At 53.4% G+C, this 19510-nt stretch overlaps 1 protein-coding gene across 3 annotated transcripts in view; it reads right to left on the minus strand.

Annotated features, from left to right (window-relative positions):
* Positions 1 to 19510, minus strand: part of TET3 (tet methylcytosine dioxygenase 3) — a 165943-nt gene that overhangs the window by 51624 nt on the left and 94809 nt on the right. For all 3 annotated transcript variants that reach the window (XM_045004756.1, XM_045004755.1, XM_045004758.1), the window contains one exon: positions 15683 to 18341. In XM_045004756.1, the coding sequence (XP_044860691.1) occupies positions 15683 to 18341 (2659 nt within the window). The remainder of the gene's footprint in view (positions 1 to 15682; positions 18342 to 19510) is intronic.

Raw genomic sequence — 19510 nt, forward strand, 5'->3', positions numbered from 1 at the left:
GGACCGTGACCAGTAGATCTATAGGGTCGCGGTGGGGGCGGTATACCGATGCCAGCCACATCTGGAACGGACGAAGCCTGAGTCTTGCGTTTGCGGTCACAAAGGGGCACGCTGCCATGTGACCCAGCAGGCGGAGGCAGGACCTCACCGTCGTGGAAGGGAAGGCCTGCAGGGCTTGGATTAGTGAGACCATCGTCTCGTGCCGAGGGAGGCAGGCTCTGGCGAGGTTGGAGTCGAGGACCGCTCCTATGAACTCGAGGCGCTGCGCCGGAACTAACTGGGACTTCTCGGCATTGACCAGAAGGCCGAGGGACCGAAACAGTTGCAGTATTTCGGACACCTGAGCTGTCACCAACTCTCGCGAGCGACCCCGGATCAGCCAGTCGTCGAGATATGGGTATACGTGGATCGCGCGACGACAGAGGGCTGCGGCCACGACTGCCATGCACTTGTTGAATACCCTCGGGGCCGTGGAGAGGCCGAAGGGTAACACCGCGAATTGGTAGTGTGTCTCGTTGACCATGAAGCGCAGGTAGCGTCTGTGGGGGGGGTAAATAGCCACATGAAAGTACGCATCCTTCATGTCGAGGGCGGCAAACCAGTCTCCCGGATCCAAGGAAGGGATAATAGACCCCAAGGTTACCATGCGAAACTTGAGCTTGCATAGGTACTTGTTGAGCTCCCGGAGATCTAAGATGGGACGAAGGCCTCCTTTCGCCTTGGGGATGAGGAAATATCTGGAGTAGAATCCCCTGCCCCACCTGTTTGGAGGCACCTCCTCGATGGCACCCACGCTCAACAGAGACTGGACCTCTTGTAGGAGGACTTGCTCGTGAGAGGGGTCCCTGAAGAGGGACAGGGAAGGTGGGTGGGAGGGAGGGGGCGAAATAAGCGTAGGCGGTAGCCGTGCTGGACGGTGCTGAGGACCCAGCTGTCCGATGTTATAGCAGACCATGCCGGAAGGAAACGGGAAAGGCGATTCGAGAACAAAAGGGATGGATCCTGGGGGGAGAGTGGTGGGCGGCCCTCGGGCGTCCCATCAAAAGGCCGGCTTCTGAGCCTGCGGAGCTTTCGACGAGCCCTGGGCCTGGTTGCGCCGCCCCCCTGACGGTCTACGGCGGAAGGGGGCCGTGCGTCGATTGTTAAAAGGCCTAGTTCTGGACTGGTGGAAAGGTCGGTAGGGCTGGTGACGGAAGGAACGTCTCTGCGTGGCCGGCGTGTGCATGCCTAGCGTCCGTATTGCAATCCTCCCGTCTTTGAGGGTTTGAATTCTGGCGTCCGTTTTCTCCGAAAACAAGCCCTGCATATTGAACGGGAGGTCCTGGAGGGTGTACTGGACCTCAGGTGGGAGGGTGGAAGACTGCAACCACGCAATGCGGCGCATCGTGATGCCGGATGCCACCGTTCTAGCCCCCGAGTCCGCTGCGTCCACGGCCGCTTTTATTAGGGTTCTGGACGTTAATTTGCCCTCTTCCAGCAGCGCCGAAAATTCGGGCCGCGAGTCCTGCGGGGTCAGCTCCTTAAATTTTGTGAGGCACCCCAAAATATTAAACGCGTATCTGGATAAGAGGGCCATTTGGTTAGCGATGCGGAGCTGAAGACCTCCCGCCGAATAAATCTTTCGCCCCAATAAGTCCATGCGCCGGGCCTCTTTGGACTTAGGCGCGGCAGCCAGTTGTCCGTGACGCTCGCGGTCGTTGACTGACTGGACCACGAGAGAATCGGGGGTGGGGTGTATGTATAAGTATTCGTACCCCGTAGGCGGGACAGAATACTTCCGTTCTACGCCCCGCGCTGTGGGAGCGACGGAGGACGGTGACTGCCAGATGGTGGCGTTGTTTTTGTGTATGGTGCGGATAAAGGGGAGCGCCACTCGGACGGGGGCGTCATCCCCCACCACATCCGTAATCGGGTCTTCGACCTCTTGGACCTCCTCGATTGGCAAATTAATGGCTTTTGCCACCCTGCGGAGCAGGTCCTGGTGTGCCCTGAGGTCAATAGGTGGGGGCCCTGATGGCGCCGCTCCTGCCACCCCCTCATCGGGGGATGAGGATGAGGATTGTCCCGGCAGAGCGTCTTGCTGATGCTGCTCTGCTCCCTGGTGATCTGGCGGCGTCGAGTCGTGCCCGACAAGTGGGCCGTGGGCCTCGGCTGGTGTAGGTGGAGACGGGGGGGGTCTGCTGACGGTAGCCACTGGCGCAGACCTTGTCGAGCCTGGCTGCCTAGGTGGCGGGGGAGGCCCCTGCTCATATTGAGCCCAGGGTACCCAATGCCCCCAATACTGGGGTCCCTGGTCCGGTGGCAGTGACCCTGCTCTGAAGTCCACCGCACTGCTCCGATGGGAGGCAACGGAGGGCTCCCTGGACGGCCAGGGTGGGGCCGTGGCGGCGCCTGGGCGGGCATCCAACGGTGGCGTTAGACGAGCTTCCGGTGCCGAAAGGTGGTGCCGGACGGCACGGGAGGCAAGCGGCGAGCGGGACCTTTGCTCCGCGCGGTGCCGGGAGTGGGACCGACGGCGTCGGGAACTGGATCTCCGGTGCCGAGAAGGGGATCGGCGGCCCCGCGAGGTCGACCTGTGTCGGCGGGAGTTCGAGCGCCGGTGCCGGGAGCTCGACCGGCGGTGCCGGGAGCTCGACCGGTGGTGCCGGGGACCGGACTTTGATTGCGATCTGCGACGCCTGGACCGGCTATGGGAGTCCCGATGATGGTCACGGTGCCTGGACACGGACCTGCTGCGGTACCGGTGACTTCTCGACCGGGACCTGGAGCGCCGCCGGGAGTACGACCGGTCGCGTGATCGAGAGCGGTGCCGGGGCAGTGATCGGTGCCGAGACACTGAGCGGCGTCGTAATGGTGATCGCCGGCCGGCTGGAGAGGCGTGCGGCGGTGACCGTCTGCGCGAGGGGGACCGGGACCGAGTCCGGATCCTGGAGTCGCGGTCGCCTCGGGAGCCCGGGGATGGAGGGCGAATCATCGCCGGCTTGCCGAGGGACTTCAATGTCCGCACCGGTGGTGCCGGTGGCTGATGCAACGGCGCCGTCGTCAGGTCAATCAGCTCCCTCGCCGTTGCGAACGCCTCCGGCGTCGACGGCATCCGCAGCTCCTCCTCGGTGGGTACCGGGGAGCTGGGCGGCGCCGGACTCAACGGGCCTTGCGGCGCCGGAGTCAACGGCCCGGTGCACTTAGCGTGCACTGCCTCAGCCTGCACCGTTTGCTGCGGCGGCGGCTGGGCTAACGGCTTCCGCTGGTGTTTCGCGGTGGCCGTCTTCGGCGCCTTGTGCTTCCTCCCCCGGGAGAGGGAGCGGCGCCGGGTCTTCGGTGCCGGTTCGGTACCGGAGCGGCCCGGTGCTGCCGGTGCGCTGCTCGTCGAGGGCGGCTTCGGCGCCGCTGGAGCTGGCGCCGGAGGCTGGAGCGCCGACTCCATCAGCAGGTGCTTTAACCGTGAGTCCCGCTCCTTCCTCGTACGAGGCTTAAAGGCCACACAGATGGGGCACTTCTCTGGTCTGTGCAACTCCCCGAGGCAGCAGAGGCAGGAGTCGTGCGGGTCGCTGACCGGCATGGGCCGCTGGCAAGCCGCGCAGGGCTTGAATCCCGGTGCTCTGGGCATAAGCCCGCACCGGGGCAGAAGAAGAGGGGTAAGCCCTCTAATTCCCTAAGTACTATACTACACTATACTATACTATACAACTAACTATATAACTAGAAAACTAAGAAATTCAACAACTATGCACAACTATCCACAGAAAAGGTACGGAGAATGCTAAGGCTGTGGAGGCACAGGAGCACTCCACTGTTCCTACTAGCCGTCACGGGCGGAAAGAAGGAACTGAGGAGCGGACGGGCCGGCTGGGGTATATAACAGGCGCCGTGGCGGCGCCACTCCAGGGGGCGCCAGCCGGCCCGCCGGAGTTGCTAGGCTAAAAATGTTCCGAAGAACCGGGCACGCGCGGCGCGCGCACCTACAATGGAATGCATAGGAGCAATCACTCGAAGAAGAAGTCAGTATAATGGAGTGGCGAATCCGACGCTGCATCAGAAATCTCAGCAGAGAGATTACAGCGTAAAACAGCCGTGTATGTTTAACTTCAGCAACACGGGATTGAAAGGGAGCTCCTGGATCAGTGAGTCCGGTCCCGGCTATCATAAACTTTCTGCTCACCCCTAGCGGTTCCACCTCCAGTTTGGTGACAGTGGCTGGGGAAGTCTATATTGCGACTGTCCCTGTGGACAGAGGACATCACTTGCCAGGGTAGATAATCCAGCACCGATTCCCCCTTAAAAGAATACAAAGAACTCAGTTTTATCCTCCTCCATGAGGGCCTCAAGGCATTGAAAGCCACCTCTACCACTGCATCCCCGGGGGAGTGTTCTGCAAAGCATTCCCCGACCTCAACGCCAGCAAGACAGGAGTAATAAAATGTGGAGGCGTTCTTAAGGCAGCATTTTAACCCTGAAAGATCAGACCCTGCTTTACAACCTTGCGCCAGCCCTGAACTGGCCTGCCACAGTCATTGCAAACTGAACAGCCCCGCGGCCCCCCAGATGCTATGGGATTTGCATAGGCTGGCTCAGTGCTGTGCATTTTTATGAGCTCTGCGGAGAGCCGATTAGCAGAGAGAGGCACCCTGGCACACAAATCCCTCCCCGCCCACCCCAGCCCTCCCTACCCCACCTGCTCCCCTCCAGCTCCCACGCTCGCTGCTATTCAGCCTGCTGGCCCACCTTGCCCCCTTCATGCTGGCTGCACTTGTCTGCGATTGTCTTGGCCGGATGCTGCCAAGGGAGATGGGCTGCCTTCCGCTGTCGCTGAGCTGCTTAAACCACCCTGGAGTCTGAGCGGAGGTTGGCTCAGGGCTGAAGGGGCAGGATAGCGGCTTGCTCAGGGCTGGATTCTGATCTCAGACTGGCATAACTCTGGAGGAACGGCACGGATTCCAACAGGGGTGGCGCTGGATTGATGATGAGGTAATTGAGACCCGAATCCAGCTCCAAGGGCATTTAAAACGCTCCCTATTCAGGCAACAGCTCAGTGCAATGACAGGAGGACAAACCATAAACATTTGGAACTCTCTGTGCGTTGGTCTTTTCCAGATTCTCAAACTCTCCAGCCTCTCTACACCTGAGGCTGCAGAAGGGTCAACAATGCGCTGGGGCAGAGGTGTCTGTGCACCGCTCTCCTCCCCTGGATGGAAAGTTGGTCCTGCCCTCCAGTACACGCTATGCATGAGTGACCCAGAGGCCCACCAGTGGCTCACAAGTCTGTGTCAGCAACTTTCTTGTGAGGCCCCAACATACTCATTACACCTAACACACTGGTGTCATCCTGGTTATCCAGAAAATGTCCTGCAAGGTATTAAACGAAAGCCGGCGACGCACCAAGTCAACAGGGCTTTTGTAAAAGGGAAATCACACCTCACCAATCTATTGGAATTGTTTGAGGGTGTCAATAAGCATCCGGACACGGGTGAGCCAGTGGATACAGTGGACTTGGACTTTCAGAAAGCCTTTGACAAGATCCCATGCCAAAGGCTCTTAAACAAAGCAAAGCAAATCTTTTTGTGATTCAGTAATGGGTTAAAACATAGGAAGCAAAGGGGTGGGATAAATGGTCAGTTTTCACAATGGAAAGTGATAAATGGCAGGATCTAGACTGGGATCCCAAGGATCTAGACTGGGACCTGTGCTGTTCAACATATTCAATAATGATCTGGAAAAGGGGATAAACAGTGAGATGGCAAAGTTTGCAGATGATACAAAATTACTCAAGATAGTTAAGTCCAAAGCAGATTGCGAAGAGTTACAAAGGGATCTCACAAAACTGGGGGACTGGGCAATAAAATGGCAGATGAAATTCAATGCTGATAAGTGCAAAGTAATGCACACTGGAAAACATAATCCCAACAATACATACAAAATGCTGGGGTCTAAATTAGCTGTTACCACTCAAGAAAGATCTTGGAGTCATTATGAATTGTTCTCTGAAAACATCCACTCAATCTGCAGCCACAGTCAAAAAATGCGAACAGAAGGTTAGGAACCATTAGGAAAGGGACAGATAATAAGACAGAAAATATCACAATGCCTCTATATAAATCCATGGTATGCCCACATCTTGAATATTGTGTCAAGTTCTGGTCGCCCTATTTGGAAAAAGTACAGAGAAGGAAAAAATGGTTAGGAGTATAGAACAGCTCCCATAGAAGAAGAGATGTAAAAGACTGGGATTGTTCATTTTAGAAAAGCGATGACTAAGGGGGGAAATGATAGAGATCTATAACATCATGAATGGTGTGGAGAAAGTAAATATTTAACACACCAAGTGTTATTTACCTCTTCACATACCACCAGAACTAGGACTCACTTGATGAAATTAATAGACAGCGGATTTAGAACAAACGTAAAGGAAGTAATTCTATACACAACACACAGTCAACCTGTGGAACTCGTTGCCAGGGGATGTCGTGAAGGCCAAAAGTATAAATGGGTTAAAAAAAGAACTAGATTAGTTCATGAGAGGGTAGGTCTGTCAATGGCTATTAGCATTAGGGATGCAACTCCATGCTCTGGATGTCCATAAACCTCTGACTTCCAGAAGCTGGGAGTGGACAACGGAAATGGATCACTTGATAAATTGCCTTGTTCTGTTCATTCCCTCTGAAGCACCTGGCACTAGCCCCTGTCAGAAGACAGGATACTGGGCAAGATGGACCATGGGTCTCACCCAGGATAGCTGTTATGTTCTTACTGGTCACTAGTATCAGTGTGAAATGTCTGTATTAACACTATATGAGGAATCATATATACTCACTGATATTATGCTTTAAAGTTTGTAACCTAACACAGGGAGAAACAAGTTTTCTTCCCGACGGGGGGAAGGGAATTATCTCCCTTCCTCTAATGTAAATTAAGCATTGTGAAATCAACACAAAGGATGCCCAATTTGTATGCAAGTCAACAGGAAAAGCCAGGTCGTGAAGTCAGCCTAGGAAGACACCAGAGGCTAAAGCCACAGGAGGTTGTCTTGGCTCTGGGGTCCAAACAGTGAGTTTTGGGGAAATATAAGGTGAAGCAAAACAACACTGTGCTACTCATCACTGAGGAGGTGAAAGGAACAGTACTTATGCCGCCATGACAGCTAGATCCTGGCTGAAAGGTCACGTTAGGTAAGAAAACTGCTTTAGACAGAAGATCGTAACCTGATAAAGCTAAGTTTTAGTCACTGGACAGCAGGTTACACTTTTGTTTTATTAGTAACCATTTTGGTTTGCTTCGTATCACTGACAAAATCTCGACCTACTAATAAACTTCTCTTTGTTTTGCCCTAAGCCAATCTCAGTGCCGTAATAGCAAAGGAAAGCGTGCCTCCTCGGCTGAGCCAACAGGCTAGTGTGCATATCGCCTCTTTGGAGACAGCCGACTCGGTAACTTCTGGGGGTGTCCTAGGACAGGGGTGATGTGCTACAGGAAAACTAGAGGGGGTTCAGGAACTGAAGTGCACCAAGTATTACCAGCAAGGCAAACTACAGGCTGGCAGGGTCCTGAGGCATTGGCTAACACAATGGAGTGTCAGGGAGCCGACACACAGTTTAGCATCCGCAAACCTCTCTCTCACCGAGGCAGAGGGGCAACAAGGTAACTTACAGTTCTGGAGCCTCCCAAAAAGCATCGCAGCATGTTCCTTTAGTAGTAGCAGCCCACAGAAGAGCTACGCCCTGATTCTCCACTGCCCTGCACTTGGGGCAGTCGTTTATACCAGGGCAAAATGCTGCCAAGCCAGAACGTGCAATCAAACCAAAAGTTCTAATGCTACTAGAGGGGCAGTATGGCCTAACAGATTCAGGAGACCCAGGTTCCTGTTCCTAGCTCTCTCACTGGAATGCAAGTCACTTCCGTGCTGCGTGCCTCAGTTTCCCTGCAACATGCTGCTGGGAACACCCAGAGCTGGGAGCCACTGTGTTTCTTTCCTCCCTGCATCAGCGAAAGTGAGCTTTGCTGGAGATTGGACTGTGTCAGCTCCCAGCCTGTCTGCCTCGCCAGCAAACTCCTCAAGGCTCTCCCAGCCCAAACCTTGCCTAGCAGATGACAATCAGTGATCTCCAGCCCCCCGGGCTCCTCAGAGAAGTTTCTCTGCAATGCACAGCCCCTACTGCTGTACATTGACAGAAGATATTAAGTTCGCTGCTCTTTTACGGCTTATACCTTAACCGCGGTAAGCACACCCTTCCCTTCAAACACAGCCCTGAGTTGGTTTAGAGCCAAAACAAAGTAAGTGTATTACCAAAAGGGCATAGGTTAAGTGATACCGGGTAGAAAGGGTAACAAACAAAAGTAAAGATACGTTTTCTAATGACTGAGAACTTAACAAGCTACAGCCTTTGCACAAGGTAGTTTCCTCACCAATTTTCCTAGCCCGGCAATGGCTGGCTTGCTTTCAGCCAGGATCCCTGCAGAGGCCAAGGAGTTGGTTTTCCTTGTCTCGTCAGGTGCAGGATAAAGCAAAGTCTTTCTGTGTGCCCTTATACGTCAAAGTCTGCCTTGGTTTCAAGGGCTAAATTGCTCCCCTGGGGATCAGTCTCCTCCATGGGGTGACTCCAATTGATTACAGCTTTCCAATGTGATGCTTCCTGATGCAACTGTACAGTGTAAAATGTTCTCTCCTGCAACCTCAGATACAAATGACTAGCCCATTGAATCTGGCCACACCTGGTTTGAGGTGTTGGCCTCTTCCCTTTGTCTTGAGAAAACCTGTTTATCAACTCCCTCGACACGCCTGGTTTAAACACCTTTTAATCCCAGACCTCAAAGCATAACATCAGCGAGTATCCATAATTCCACACACAGCACTGTCACCTACATCTCACAATATTACTGACCAGTACATAAGAACGGCCGTACTGGATCAGACCAAAGGTCCATCTAGCCCAGTATCCTGTCTACTGACAGTGGCCAGTGCCAGGTGCTTCAGAGGGAATGAACAGAACAGGAAATCATTGAGTGATCCTTCTCTATTCCCAGCTTCTGGCAAACAGAGGCTAGGGACACCATCCCTGCCAATAGCCACTGATGGACCTGTCCTCCGTGAACTTATCTAGTTCTTTTTTGAACCCCGTTATAGTCTTGGCATGTACAACAGCATGCGGTTCGTTTTCAAATGTTACCTTAAAAGCAGCGATACCCAGACTGAGGATCGCAAGCTGCAAGTGGCTCTTTAATGAGTCTCTTGTGGCTCTTTGCAGAACACATTAAAACTGTGCGATTTAATTATCAACCAAATCTAAATTATTAGCCAGTCAGGATGCTTTTACTGTGTAATTAACCAGTTGTAGTTGATAAAATAATAATACCTGGTCAGACCTTTTGTTGTGAGAATATATAAAAATAGTAAATGAAACAATGAATTCACATGACTGTGGCTCTTCCGGGTAATGCTGACTGCTAATTTGGCTCCTGAACCACTGAGGTCTGAGTATCACTGCTCAAAAGGCATATTTTGTACAGGTGGTACAGTAGTGTGCAGCGTTTGAACATGGAGGCTATGGTCGCATTCCCCCCATCTGTAAAATGGGGCGAACAATACTGACACCCTCTGCAAAACACTCGGAGATCTACTGTTATTACAGAGCTCACAGATCCCCCTGTAGTTCCAGAGGTAGCAGATCCCCCTGTACTTCCAGAGGTAGCAGGCTGTAGCTTTTAGAGCAGCAGATCAGGGGTTCTAGCCCCAAAGTAAACAGGGCAAAGGGCTGGAAGGAAAAGAGCTGGCAGAAGAACCCAAGGACTGGCTAGTATACATAAGCCACAGCTTTGGATCTTGGCAGCACCCATGAGCATCAGCCATGTGGTCAGGGTACGGGAGTGCAAGTAATTACATACATTATCGTTATTTCTCCAGCTAAGTCAATTTGTTAACCAAGGTGGGACTCTGCAGCTCAGAAGGAGACAACAGTAACTTGTACACCTGCTACCTTCAACTGCATCTGCTCCTGCTTCACTGCTATGTGTATAGTGCTGCTGGAGCTGGCGGAGGCAGGGCTTGGTGAGAATGAACACTGGGGGTGAGGGAGGTTTAATAGAGGCTGCTGGACACAGGCAGACCCTGTGGTTCTCTCTGCCTCTCTAGCTCTCCAGCCTGTGCTGCCTAGGGTCACCAGGCCGGATCTCCCTAATTCATGAGAGGGATACTCCAGCAGTATGAGAATGGAAGCTGGTGTACTTTAAAGCAGTGCTTTCCAAACGTTTTTTCTGGTGACCCAGTTGAAGAAAATTGTTGATACCCACGACAGGGGATGAGGGGTTTGGGGTGTGGGAGGGGCTCAGGGCTGGGGCAGAGGCTTGGTGTGTGGGGGGTGAGGGCTGTGGGGTGGGGCCAGGAGTGAAGGGTTCAGGGTGTGGGAGCAGGCTCAGGGCTGGGGGTTGGGATGTGGGAGGGGGTCAGGGCTCTGGGATGGGGCCATGGATGAAGGCTTAAGGGTGCAGGAAGGGGCTCCAGGTTTGGGGGGGGCTCAGGGCTGGGGCATGGGGTTGGGGCGCAGGCCTACCGCGGGTGGCTCCCGGTCAGTGGCACAGCGGGGGTGCTAAGGCAGGCTTCTTGCCTGTCCTGGCACCGTAGACCATGCTGGGCCCTGGAAGTGGCCAGCAGCAGGGCTGGCTCCTAGGCAGAGGTGCACAAGCAGCTCTGCGCAGCTCTCGCCCACAGGCACCGCCCCCCAGCTCCCATTGGCTGGGAACCAGCCAATGGGAGTGCAGAGCCAGTGCTCAGGGCAGAGGCAGCGCGTGGAGCCCCGTGGCCCCCTTGCCTAGGCGCCGGACCTGCTGCTGGCTGCTTCTGGGGCGCAGCGCGCTGTCAGAACAGGTAGGGACTAGCCTGCCTTAGCCGGGCAGAACCACCGACGGCACTTTTAACGGCCCGGTCAGTGGTGCTGACAAGAGACACCGTGACCTAGTGCCCGCAGTTTGAAACCCACTGCTTTAAAGTCTTAGTCAATGAGGTTTCCAGCGCTGGCTCTAGCAGTGGGGGAATGGGGGACATCAGCATGACCGGGAAGCAACTAGAGGATCAATTGATCTCAGAGGACTGCAGAGGCTTGGAAGATTTAGGGCCAGGGAAGACAATCAGCATCTTTTCTTGGACTTCCGTGGTCTTTGGATCAGCCCTTTAGAGAGCCGGTTATCCAAGGTGGAATAGCTGGTACCATTAACTGAACCCTGTTCAGACTGCGATCTCACAGAGAACTTGCTGGGCTGGGAGAATTAGTGGAGCTCGTCTGGGGCTTCCAGAGAGATTGGAGGGCTTAGGAAGTTTGCTAATCAGGGAAGAAAGTGGGCCTGATCCAAACTCCATGGAAATCAGATTCCCATTAACTTCAATGGGCTTTGGATAAAACTCAGCATGAGCTTGCCAACCTCAGAGGACCTAGAGAACTCACTCTCCCGGCAGGAAACTTGCAGTCAGGTTAACAGCTTTCCTTGGGGCTTCAGTGAGCACAGAAGGCTCCTTAGTTAGGCAGGGGTTTGCCGCTGGGTTGTCTTTTCTTTCCCACCCATCCCCAGTCCTAATTTTTATTCCCATCATGTCTAACTGGCCCCGTGCCAAGGACAGGAGAAAGCAAATCTCAGCTGGGCTGCAGGCGTCCAGACAGAGATCAATAAGTGACACGCAGAGGAGTCTGATTTTATTAGTCTAACAGCAGAGACACCTAATAAAGTACCAAGTCCAGCCTCCTACTTAATTGCTTTCTCTTGCAGCTTTTCTTTCTCTCTTTCTTTTCCTGCCCAAAATAACCCAAATCTTTCCTGGCAATGGAGGCAAAACTCAAACACGATGAAAGTTTCAACCGACCACAAATGCTGGGAGTTTCTTTGCATTTCTTTGGTGCCGTTTGGTACAATCACTGCTTTAAATTTACAAGCCAATACATAAATAAATGACTGCTGATAAAAGCTCAATTTTTGTTTGGTCAGAAGCCAGCTCCCAATCAAACATGGGGTCTTCTGTTTGTGGCCTTCTGTTGTTTTCAATACACCCCAAATTCTTTCTTTAGCTTTTCTATGCGAGCGCAACATTGGTGAAAACGCCCAGACTATTTAAAGGCTCGGGGGTAGGCGGAGCCTATCAGACCTGAAAGCCCACCCTCTCAGGTGAGGAAGGACTCCAATTTAACTGCGGACAGGGGACATAAAATAAAAAACCAAGGATGGGGGTTGAAGATGTATTAGCAGGAGTGTTGTAAGCAAGACAAGAAGAAATTCTTCTGCTCTACTCTACGCTGATTAGGCCACAACTGGAGTAGCGTGTCCAGTTCTGGGCACCATATTCAGGAAAGATGTGGACAAATTGGAGAGAGTCCAGAGAAGAGCAACAAAAATGATTAAAGGTCTAGAAAACATGACCTATGAGAGAAGATTGAAAAATTGGGTTTGTTTAGTCTGCAAAAGAGAAGACCGAGAGGGGACATGATAACAGTTTTCAAGTATATAAAAGGTTGTTACAAGGAGGAGGGAGAAGAACTGTTCTTCTTAACCTCTGAGGATAGGACAAGAAGCAATGGGCTTAAATTGCAGCAAGGAAGGTTTAGGTTTTGACATTAGGAAAAACTTGATAGATTCTAGGGCTGGAAGGGACCTTGAGAGGTCATCGAGTCCAGTCCCCTGCCCTCATGGCAGGACCAAATACTGTCTAGACCATCCCTGATAGACATTTATCTAACCTACTCTGAAATATCTCCAGAGATGGAGATTCCATAGTCTCCCTAGGCAATTTATTCCAGTGTTTAACCACCCTGACAGTTAGGAACTTTTTCCTAATGTCCAAGCTAAACCTCCCTTAACCACCCTGAAAAGGGTGGTTAAGCACTGGAATAAATTGCCTAGCGAGGTTGTGGAATCTCCATCATTGGGGATTTTTAAGAGCAGGTTAGACAAACACCTGTCAGGGATGGTCTAGATCAGGGGTCCCCAACCCCCGGTCCGCGGCCCGGTACCGGTCCGCGGCCTCTTAGAAACCGGGCCGCGAACCGACCCAGTGGAGCTTCCGCAGGCATGCCTGCGGGAGGTCCAGCTGAGCCGCGGGACGAGCGCTCCCTCCGCAGTCGTGCCTGCGGGAGGTCCGCTGCTCCTGGGGCTCAGCTGGAGCTTCCGCAGGCACGCCTGCGGAAGCTCCACTGGAGCCGGTGGACCTCCCGCAGGCGTGCCTGCGGAAGCTCCAGCTGAGCCCCGGGAGCAGCGGACCTCCCGCAGGCACGACTGCGGAGGGAGCGCTCGTCCCGCGGCTCAGCTGGACCTCCCGCAGGCACGCCTGCGGAGGGTCCGGCAAACGAAACCGGTCCCTGGACCTAAAAAGGTTGGGGACCCCTGGTCTAGATAATACTTAGACCTGCCATGAGTGCAGGGGACTGGACTAGATGACCTCTCGAGGTCCCTTCCAGCCCTAGAATCTATCAAGTGATGATGATCCAGGGTCAAAGCAAGGGATCCAGAGAAGGAGACCATGCAGAGAACCTCCAACATCACCCAAAGGAACTCTGCCTGGATTTGTGAATGGACAAGGGACCGGAAAAAGGCCCCACAACTGCAGAGAACCCTTCTCTCCCAAGTCAGCCTTCTTCCTCCTGGACTGACAGGCTGGAGAATGAGCATCCCGGTTTGTCTGCAGAAGAGGTACAACATAGGTTGCTTCCCCAAATGTGCCCCTGATCCCGAGGGATCCCCCTTGTAGGGCGAAGAAAGAGTTCAGCTAGCACTGTGGCAAAGGCTCATCTAGGGCCCAGTCTGAAGGCCACGGGAGTCTTTCAATCGATTTCAAAGAGATTTAATGGAAATCTTTACAGGGACACGGTCCAGTGATTTATACCCTAAAATGTAGCTTTCTCTGCCAAAGAAAAAGGGTCACAAAAATGTACAACCCCAAAACTTTCAAAAAGATCCTCTAATTCTCGGGGCCTCAGTTTCTGGATGCTCCATTGGAGACACCTGAAAGGGGCCTGATTTCAGAGCGACTGCGTACCCACACCTCTAAGTGACATCTGTCTGTACTGCAGCCAGGTGTGAGGCCCCTCTCCCGGATAGACTGATTCGCGCTAGGTATGCTTGTGCGCTAAAAGCAGCAGTGTGGATACTGCGGCTCGGGCGGCAGCTCTACCACGCAATCCTCTCGATCTGAGTGAGGTGGCAAAAGCCTGAGTCTCTGCAGGGGCCCCAACGGCTAGTGCAAGTCTGTCTGCCCAGGCCTGGAGGCTTGATCCCAGCTGCAATGTAGACATACCCAACAGGAGCTGCAGAAGCTTGGCCCTTCTGAAAATCAGCCCCTAAGGCCTGGTGGAAATTGGCGTAGTTCCCTTGACTCCAGCGGCGTTGTACCGATTTACAGCAGCTGAGAAGCTAACGTATATGTCCCTAAAATCTGACACTCCAAACAGGAGGCATCAAATATTAGAGGCTATTTTTGAAAACTCGACCCCTCTCCAAATAGAATTGTTTTGTGATTTCTTTATTCTCAGTTTCCACAAAAGCAGGCGTTTTCGCTGGGATGAAATGTAAACATTCCTGGAAGCGTCAGAAACCTGAACACCACAGCTTGACTTCAGTGAAGGAGATCCATAAAGTAAAACTGCCCATCAACAGGGGCATGGAGATGGCTCAACTTCCGCCACCCCCGCGGATGGAAAAACAAATGGGAGAAAAATTAAAGTTGAAATGTAAGTGCACTGAGGCAGAGACTGGCAGTTGTTATAAGTCTGTACAGTACCAGGCACAGCAGGGCCTGACAGGGCATTACCACAATATACATGTTGGAATAGACTAATAAAAAAAATGATGAGTTGAAAAATTCTTTCAGTTTTCATAATCTCAGGTATCATAATTAACATAGGTAGAGATTTCCTTTTAAAGATATAATTTGATTTTAGTAGTACATCATTAGGAATATATGCACGTAAAATCATAGGTTAGAAGGGACCGCAAGGGTCATCTAGTCTAACCCACTGCCAAGATGCAGCACTTGTATCTGTCAGTGGTTTTCAACCTATTTACCATTGCAGGCCACATCCAATACTACCTGTATGGCCCTGAGATGTCACATGGGCCGCAGCTATGTGCTGATTGGGCCACAAGCAGCCCACACACTGAGAACCACTGAACCATCCGAGACAGATGGCACATCTCTCTCTCTCATACCTATTCTGCTACTGATGTGGAATCTTTAACAGTGTGCTCACGCAGGCACCTCTCCCCCCTCCCCTCCCGCAGTTAAATGTCTTTGCAGTTCACCTTAAAATAATTGCAATGGATTCCAGCATATCCCACAAATCCAGATAGGGAAAACAATCCCTGTTCATCACTTCCCAGCTTTATTTTGTCCAGGATACTTACAAAGATGCTAGAATCCTTGTATATTTCCTCCTGTGTTGCAAACCTGTTCACTTATTTTTTGCATCAGAGTGAAATTCACCCCTTGCGCAGAGGATCAACACAAGAGCCTACATACCACTCCAGTCACGAGTCCTCAAAGGAGTGGTGCAAAGGGCCTCATGTGGGCATTCTGTACAGGGGTGTGCACACACACACACACACACACACACACACACACACACACCCTTCTGCAGTCTTTATTTAGCCCAAACACCCCCCAGAGCCTAGGAGATCCAGATCAGTCCCTTGTAAGCCATGGGGAAGTGGCTTCACTTACCCACGCAGTCGCAAGTGGGGAATTCCGCCTGAGCCCGCTTGGCTGGGGTGTCCAATAAACTTTTTGTTGGCGTATTCAGGTATTTCAAAGGAGATTCCAAAAATTCACCGAGGGTTGGCGTGAACGGCACATCGTTCTTGGTCGGGGTCCCGTCCAGGTAAGCGGCATCCGCGTTTTGGTTTTCCTCGGAGTAAAAGCAAGTGGTTGACACCACGGTGATAGCACCAGAAGATTCTATTTTAATCTGCTTGGGGGACCTAGCTGCAAAGGGGTTCTCAAAATGCTGCCCCATCCCGGGCGACAGCGAAAAGCCTTTGGATCCCACTTCCGGAGCTTCGGCCAGGGGTGGCACTCCATCTTCAGCAGCCGGCACTTGGAGGGTTGTGTCTGAGCCCCCTGGCAGTTCTGGAGAGTGGCTCAGAGAAGACGACTGGTGGGAGAGAGGCTGGGGGGGCAGCCCGTCGGTGAGCGGAGCCGGGAGGTCAGAATTCTGCAGGCTGAAATTTTCCCCGAACTCCGCCTCGAACTGCCGGATCAGCTCCTCCAGCTTGTCGTCCACCATGAGCGAGTTCTGGGCCGGCAGCGGGTCCGATGAGTTTAAGGGCTTGTGGGGAGCTTGGTCCTGCCCGTCGCCGGAGGAAACAGCAGAGCAGCAGGGCGCGTAGCTGGAGACGGGAGTGCCGGGTGGGGCAGGGCAGCACACAAAGTTCTGGTGAAGGTGATGCTGGCGGTTTTCCTCTGGGCTCCCTTGGCTGAGAGCGCCCGTTTCCTGAGTGTTGGGAGCCTGGCTTCTGTCATCCAGCTGCTTTTGCAGCGGAGACTGTGCAGCGGAGCTGGGTGTGACTAGTGCAAGAGGTGGGGGCTTGACAGGGGTGTTGGGGAGAGGCTGCTCAGTCTGCATCTCTTCCGTCGGGAGCTCAGGGGTGGTGGCTGAGTGAAATCCTTCCAAGCTAATTTGCCTCAGGGGCAGGAACAGTGGTTGCGAATCCTTCTGCTTGGACTTCTTGATCTGGACTTGCTTCCGGAGTGGCTTGACCTGGGGGGGTTTGTCGGGCTGAATTTTCTTCTTCTTCTCTTTGACCTGCTTTTCAGATGGCTTCGGAAGCAGGGCCTGAGAGCCGGGAGCCCACCAGTTGGGCAGCTGGTCCTGTGGGGCCGGCTGGGTCAGGTTCTGGTCCAAGAAGAGATTGCGCTTATGATGGAGGTGCTGCTGCAGCACCATCTGGGTCTTCTTATGGAAGTCCGTTTCTTGCAGCAGATGTGACAAGTGCTGGCTGGGGGCCAGCTTGGGATGGCCACCCCCAGCTTCCTTCTTCAGAGGCAGGACCAGCGGCTCTTGCTTCGGCTTGACAGCTTTGACCTTGTTGGGCATTGCTTCAGGCCTCTTAAACACCGACTTGATGTAATCGTTAGCGCTGCCCAGCAGCTGCTCCAGCTCAGCCATCGGGTCGCTCACCGAGGTGGGTGGGTCGGAGTTGAGCATCCACAAGTTGTTTTTCGGCTTGGGTTCTTCGTCCCACGGCTCGGGAAATTCCAGTTTCTGGGGGGTGGAGGTGAAATTGGGAAAGAGGCCTGCAGGCTCCCGGGGGGCACTGGGTTCGAGGATATACTGGGGGTCCGCCGGCTGCCAAGAGGACTGTGTCAGGGCCCGAGATGTCTGGATCACGTTGTGTCCACCATAGGGTTGTGCGTTCTGGCTCTGGTAATGCTCATTGCTGGATGTGGGTAGCACCGGGGGTTCGTCTGGGCTGAAGGGGGACGAACAGACCAGCTGCTCCTTGGAGGCGAATGACCCGGATGGCAAGGGGCTGCCAGGAGTGGTTGGAGTCACCCTGGCCGGCGGCGGGAGAGCGGACGACAGCTGGGTCAGGGCTTCTATGGCGATGGCTGTCTGGAGGCTAATGTTCTTCTCCTTGGCGATGTTCAGTGCACTTTGGGAAAAGGGGAGGCCATCGGAAGGGTATGGCTTAAGCGTCTCCACCACGGCAGGCACCTGATTGGGAGTAGCACCTTTGTCTAAGGGCTGGTGGTGGGCGTCGCTGAGATGCTGGGATGAGCGGGTCTGGCCCTCCCCAAGGGCCGACTTGATCTTCTGCTCCAGCCACTCCAGGTAGTCGGGACACTCGGGGCCGTCACAGTTGCAGTTGGGGGGCTTCATGCCATGCTTGGCCAGGGTCAGGGCAGCCTTCAGGGCGTTCAGGTCCTCACCTCCGGGGACGCTGTCGGGCTGGGGGAGCCCTGGGTTGCCCGCCCCTCCCCGGCTCATCTCCAAGTTGAATTTCTCATACAGCTGCGTGCTCAGCAGTGACGGGGACCCAGCGGCTGGCATTCCGTAGGAAGACATGGCCTCGGCCACGGCGGAGAAGGCCACCAGGTTCCGAGCGTCCTCCAGGTTTGCATCGTTGGCGGCGTCCCCCCGGCCCGGGGCCGAAGTGCTCTCCCACTTGGCTTTCTCGCTGGAGTGCCGGGCGACAGGCTGGCTGGCGAGCCAGCCGTCCGTTTCCATTAGCAGGGCACTTCCCCCAGCCTGCTGGCTCCCCCCATTCACCAGGCTGGGCCTACTTCCTTCGTTCAACCTTCTTTCTTCAACATAGTTAATTGGCCCTTCTTCCATTTGGCCTGTTTTGGGTCCATCAACTGGGTTGCCCTCTGAACCTGTCTGAGAGGATAGAGAAAAGCAGAGGGTAAATAGCCACCCTGGCACCCCCAGATCATCCCTCTTTTAGGGTGAAATCTGCCCCCCCACCGCCCCGAGAGGGCCAGCAGGAGGCCAATGCACCACCTGAGTGGTACCAATGATGGGCATGCCAGAGTAGAGCAGGCGCCAGCTTTTTAACCATAGTGTCATCTGAGGCCTTAGCTGCCTGTAAACTTGCACTGGTTTAACAAAACCAGTGCAAACCCCCGTGTGGATGCTCTTATTCCGGTTTATTTCACCTTACCTGACAGTGATTTCCAATCGACTTAATCTAGACTGGTTTGAATTGAAAACAGAGCATCCACATGGCATTTGGCACTGGCTTAACCACATTGGTTTAGGCTAAACAGGTGCAACTCTGTGTGGACAAGCCCTGAACATGCTCACAGCAAGTCTGTAGCACAGGGGCTAAAATGCCAGTCCCTTGTCTACATTAGTACTCCCAGATGCACCAGGGGTAGCAACAATGGGAAATGTTAAAGATCTAATGACTGGGATCTTCCCAGGAGCAAGGTGCATACCTCACTAGGCCATCCCAGCGAGCAAACCCTTTTAAAGGCACAAGCCTCACTCACCTTCCCCTGCTTCTTTTGTTCCTTTCCTCACTGATTCTAGCCCTGAAAGATACCTGCTTGGATCTCTTTCTGCCTCTCTGTTTCCTTTTCCTCTGCTCCGTCTGTTTTCCCCTCTCTGCCTGTGTCGCTCAGCTCTGGGAAACGTTATCACAGAATCAGAAAAGTTAGAGACGGGAAATAGCTCTCAGTGCAGGTCAGCTAGTCCATCTCTCAGCGGCCAGGTGCAGCTCCCTCTGGACACCTTTCAAGTGCTTTCCTGCCTCTGGCTAAACAGTGGCTGGAGGGTGGCTTGCAAATCTCCAATGTCTGCTCTCTACCTCCACTCTCCATGGGGTGGTGAGTGAAACCAACTGGATGGAAATGACTAGATTGCATTCAGGGTGATGGTGGGTTGGGCTCACAATGAAGATTTATGACTTATGTGGAACAAATTTGGAGGGTCTCTGTCCCAGTGCCCGATGTCACAAAAATCGCCACCAGAACCAGTACCAATTGGCTCCTTTGTTAGCAGCCTTGGCAGAAGAATCAAACGGGCAAACTCGCTCTTAGCTTCAG

Source organism: Mauremys mutica, chromosome 2 (genome assembly GCF_020497125.1).
Source record: "Mauremys mutica isolate MM-2020 ecotype Southern chromosome 2, ASM2049712v1, whole genome shotgun sequence".
NCBI lineage: Eukaryota > Metazoa > Chordata > Testudines > Geoemydidae > Mauremys > Mauremys mutica.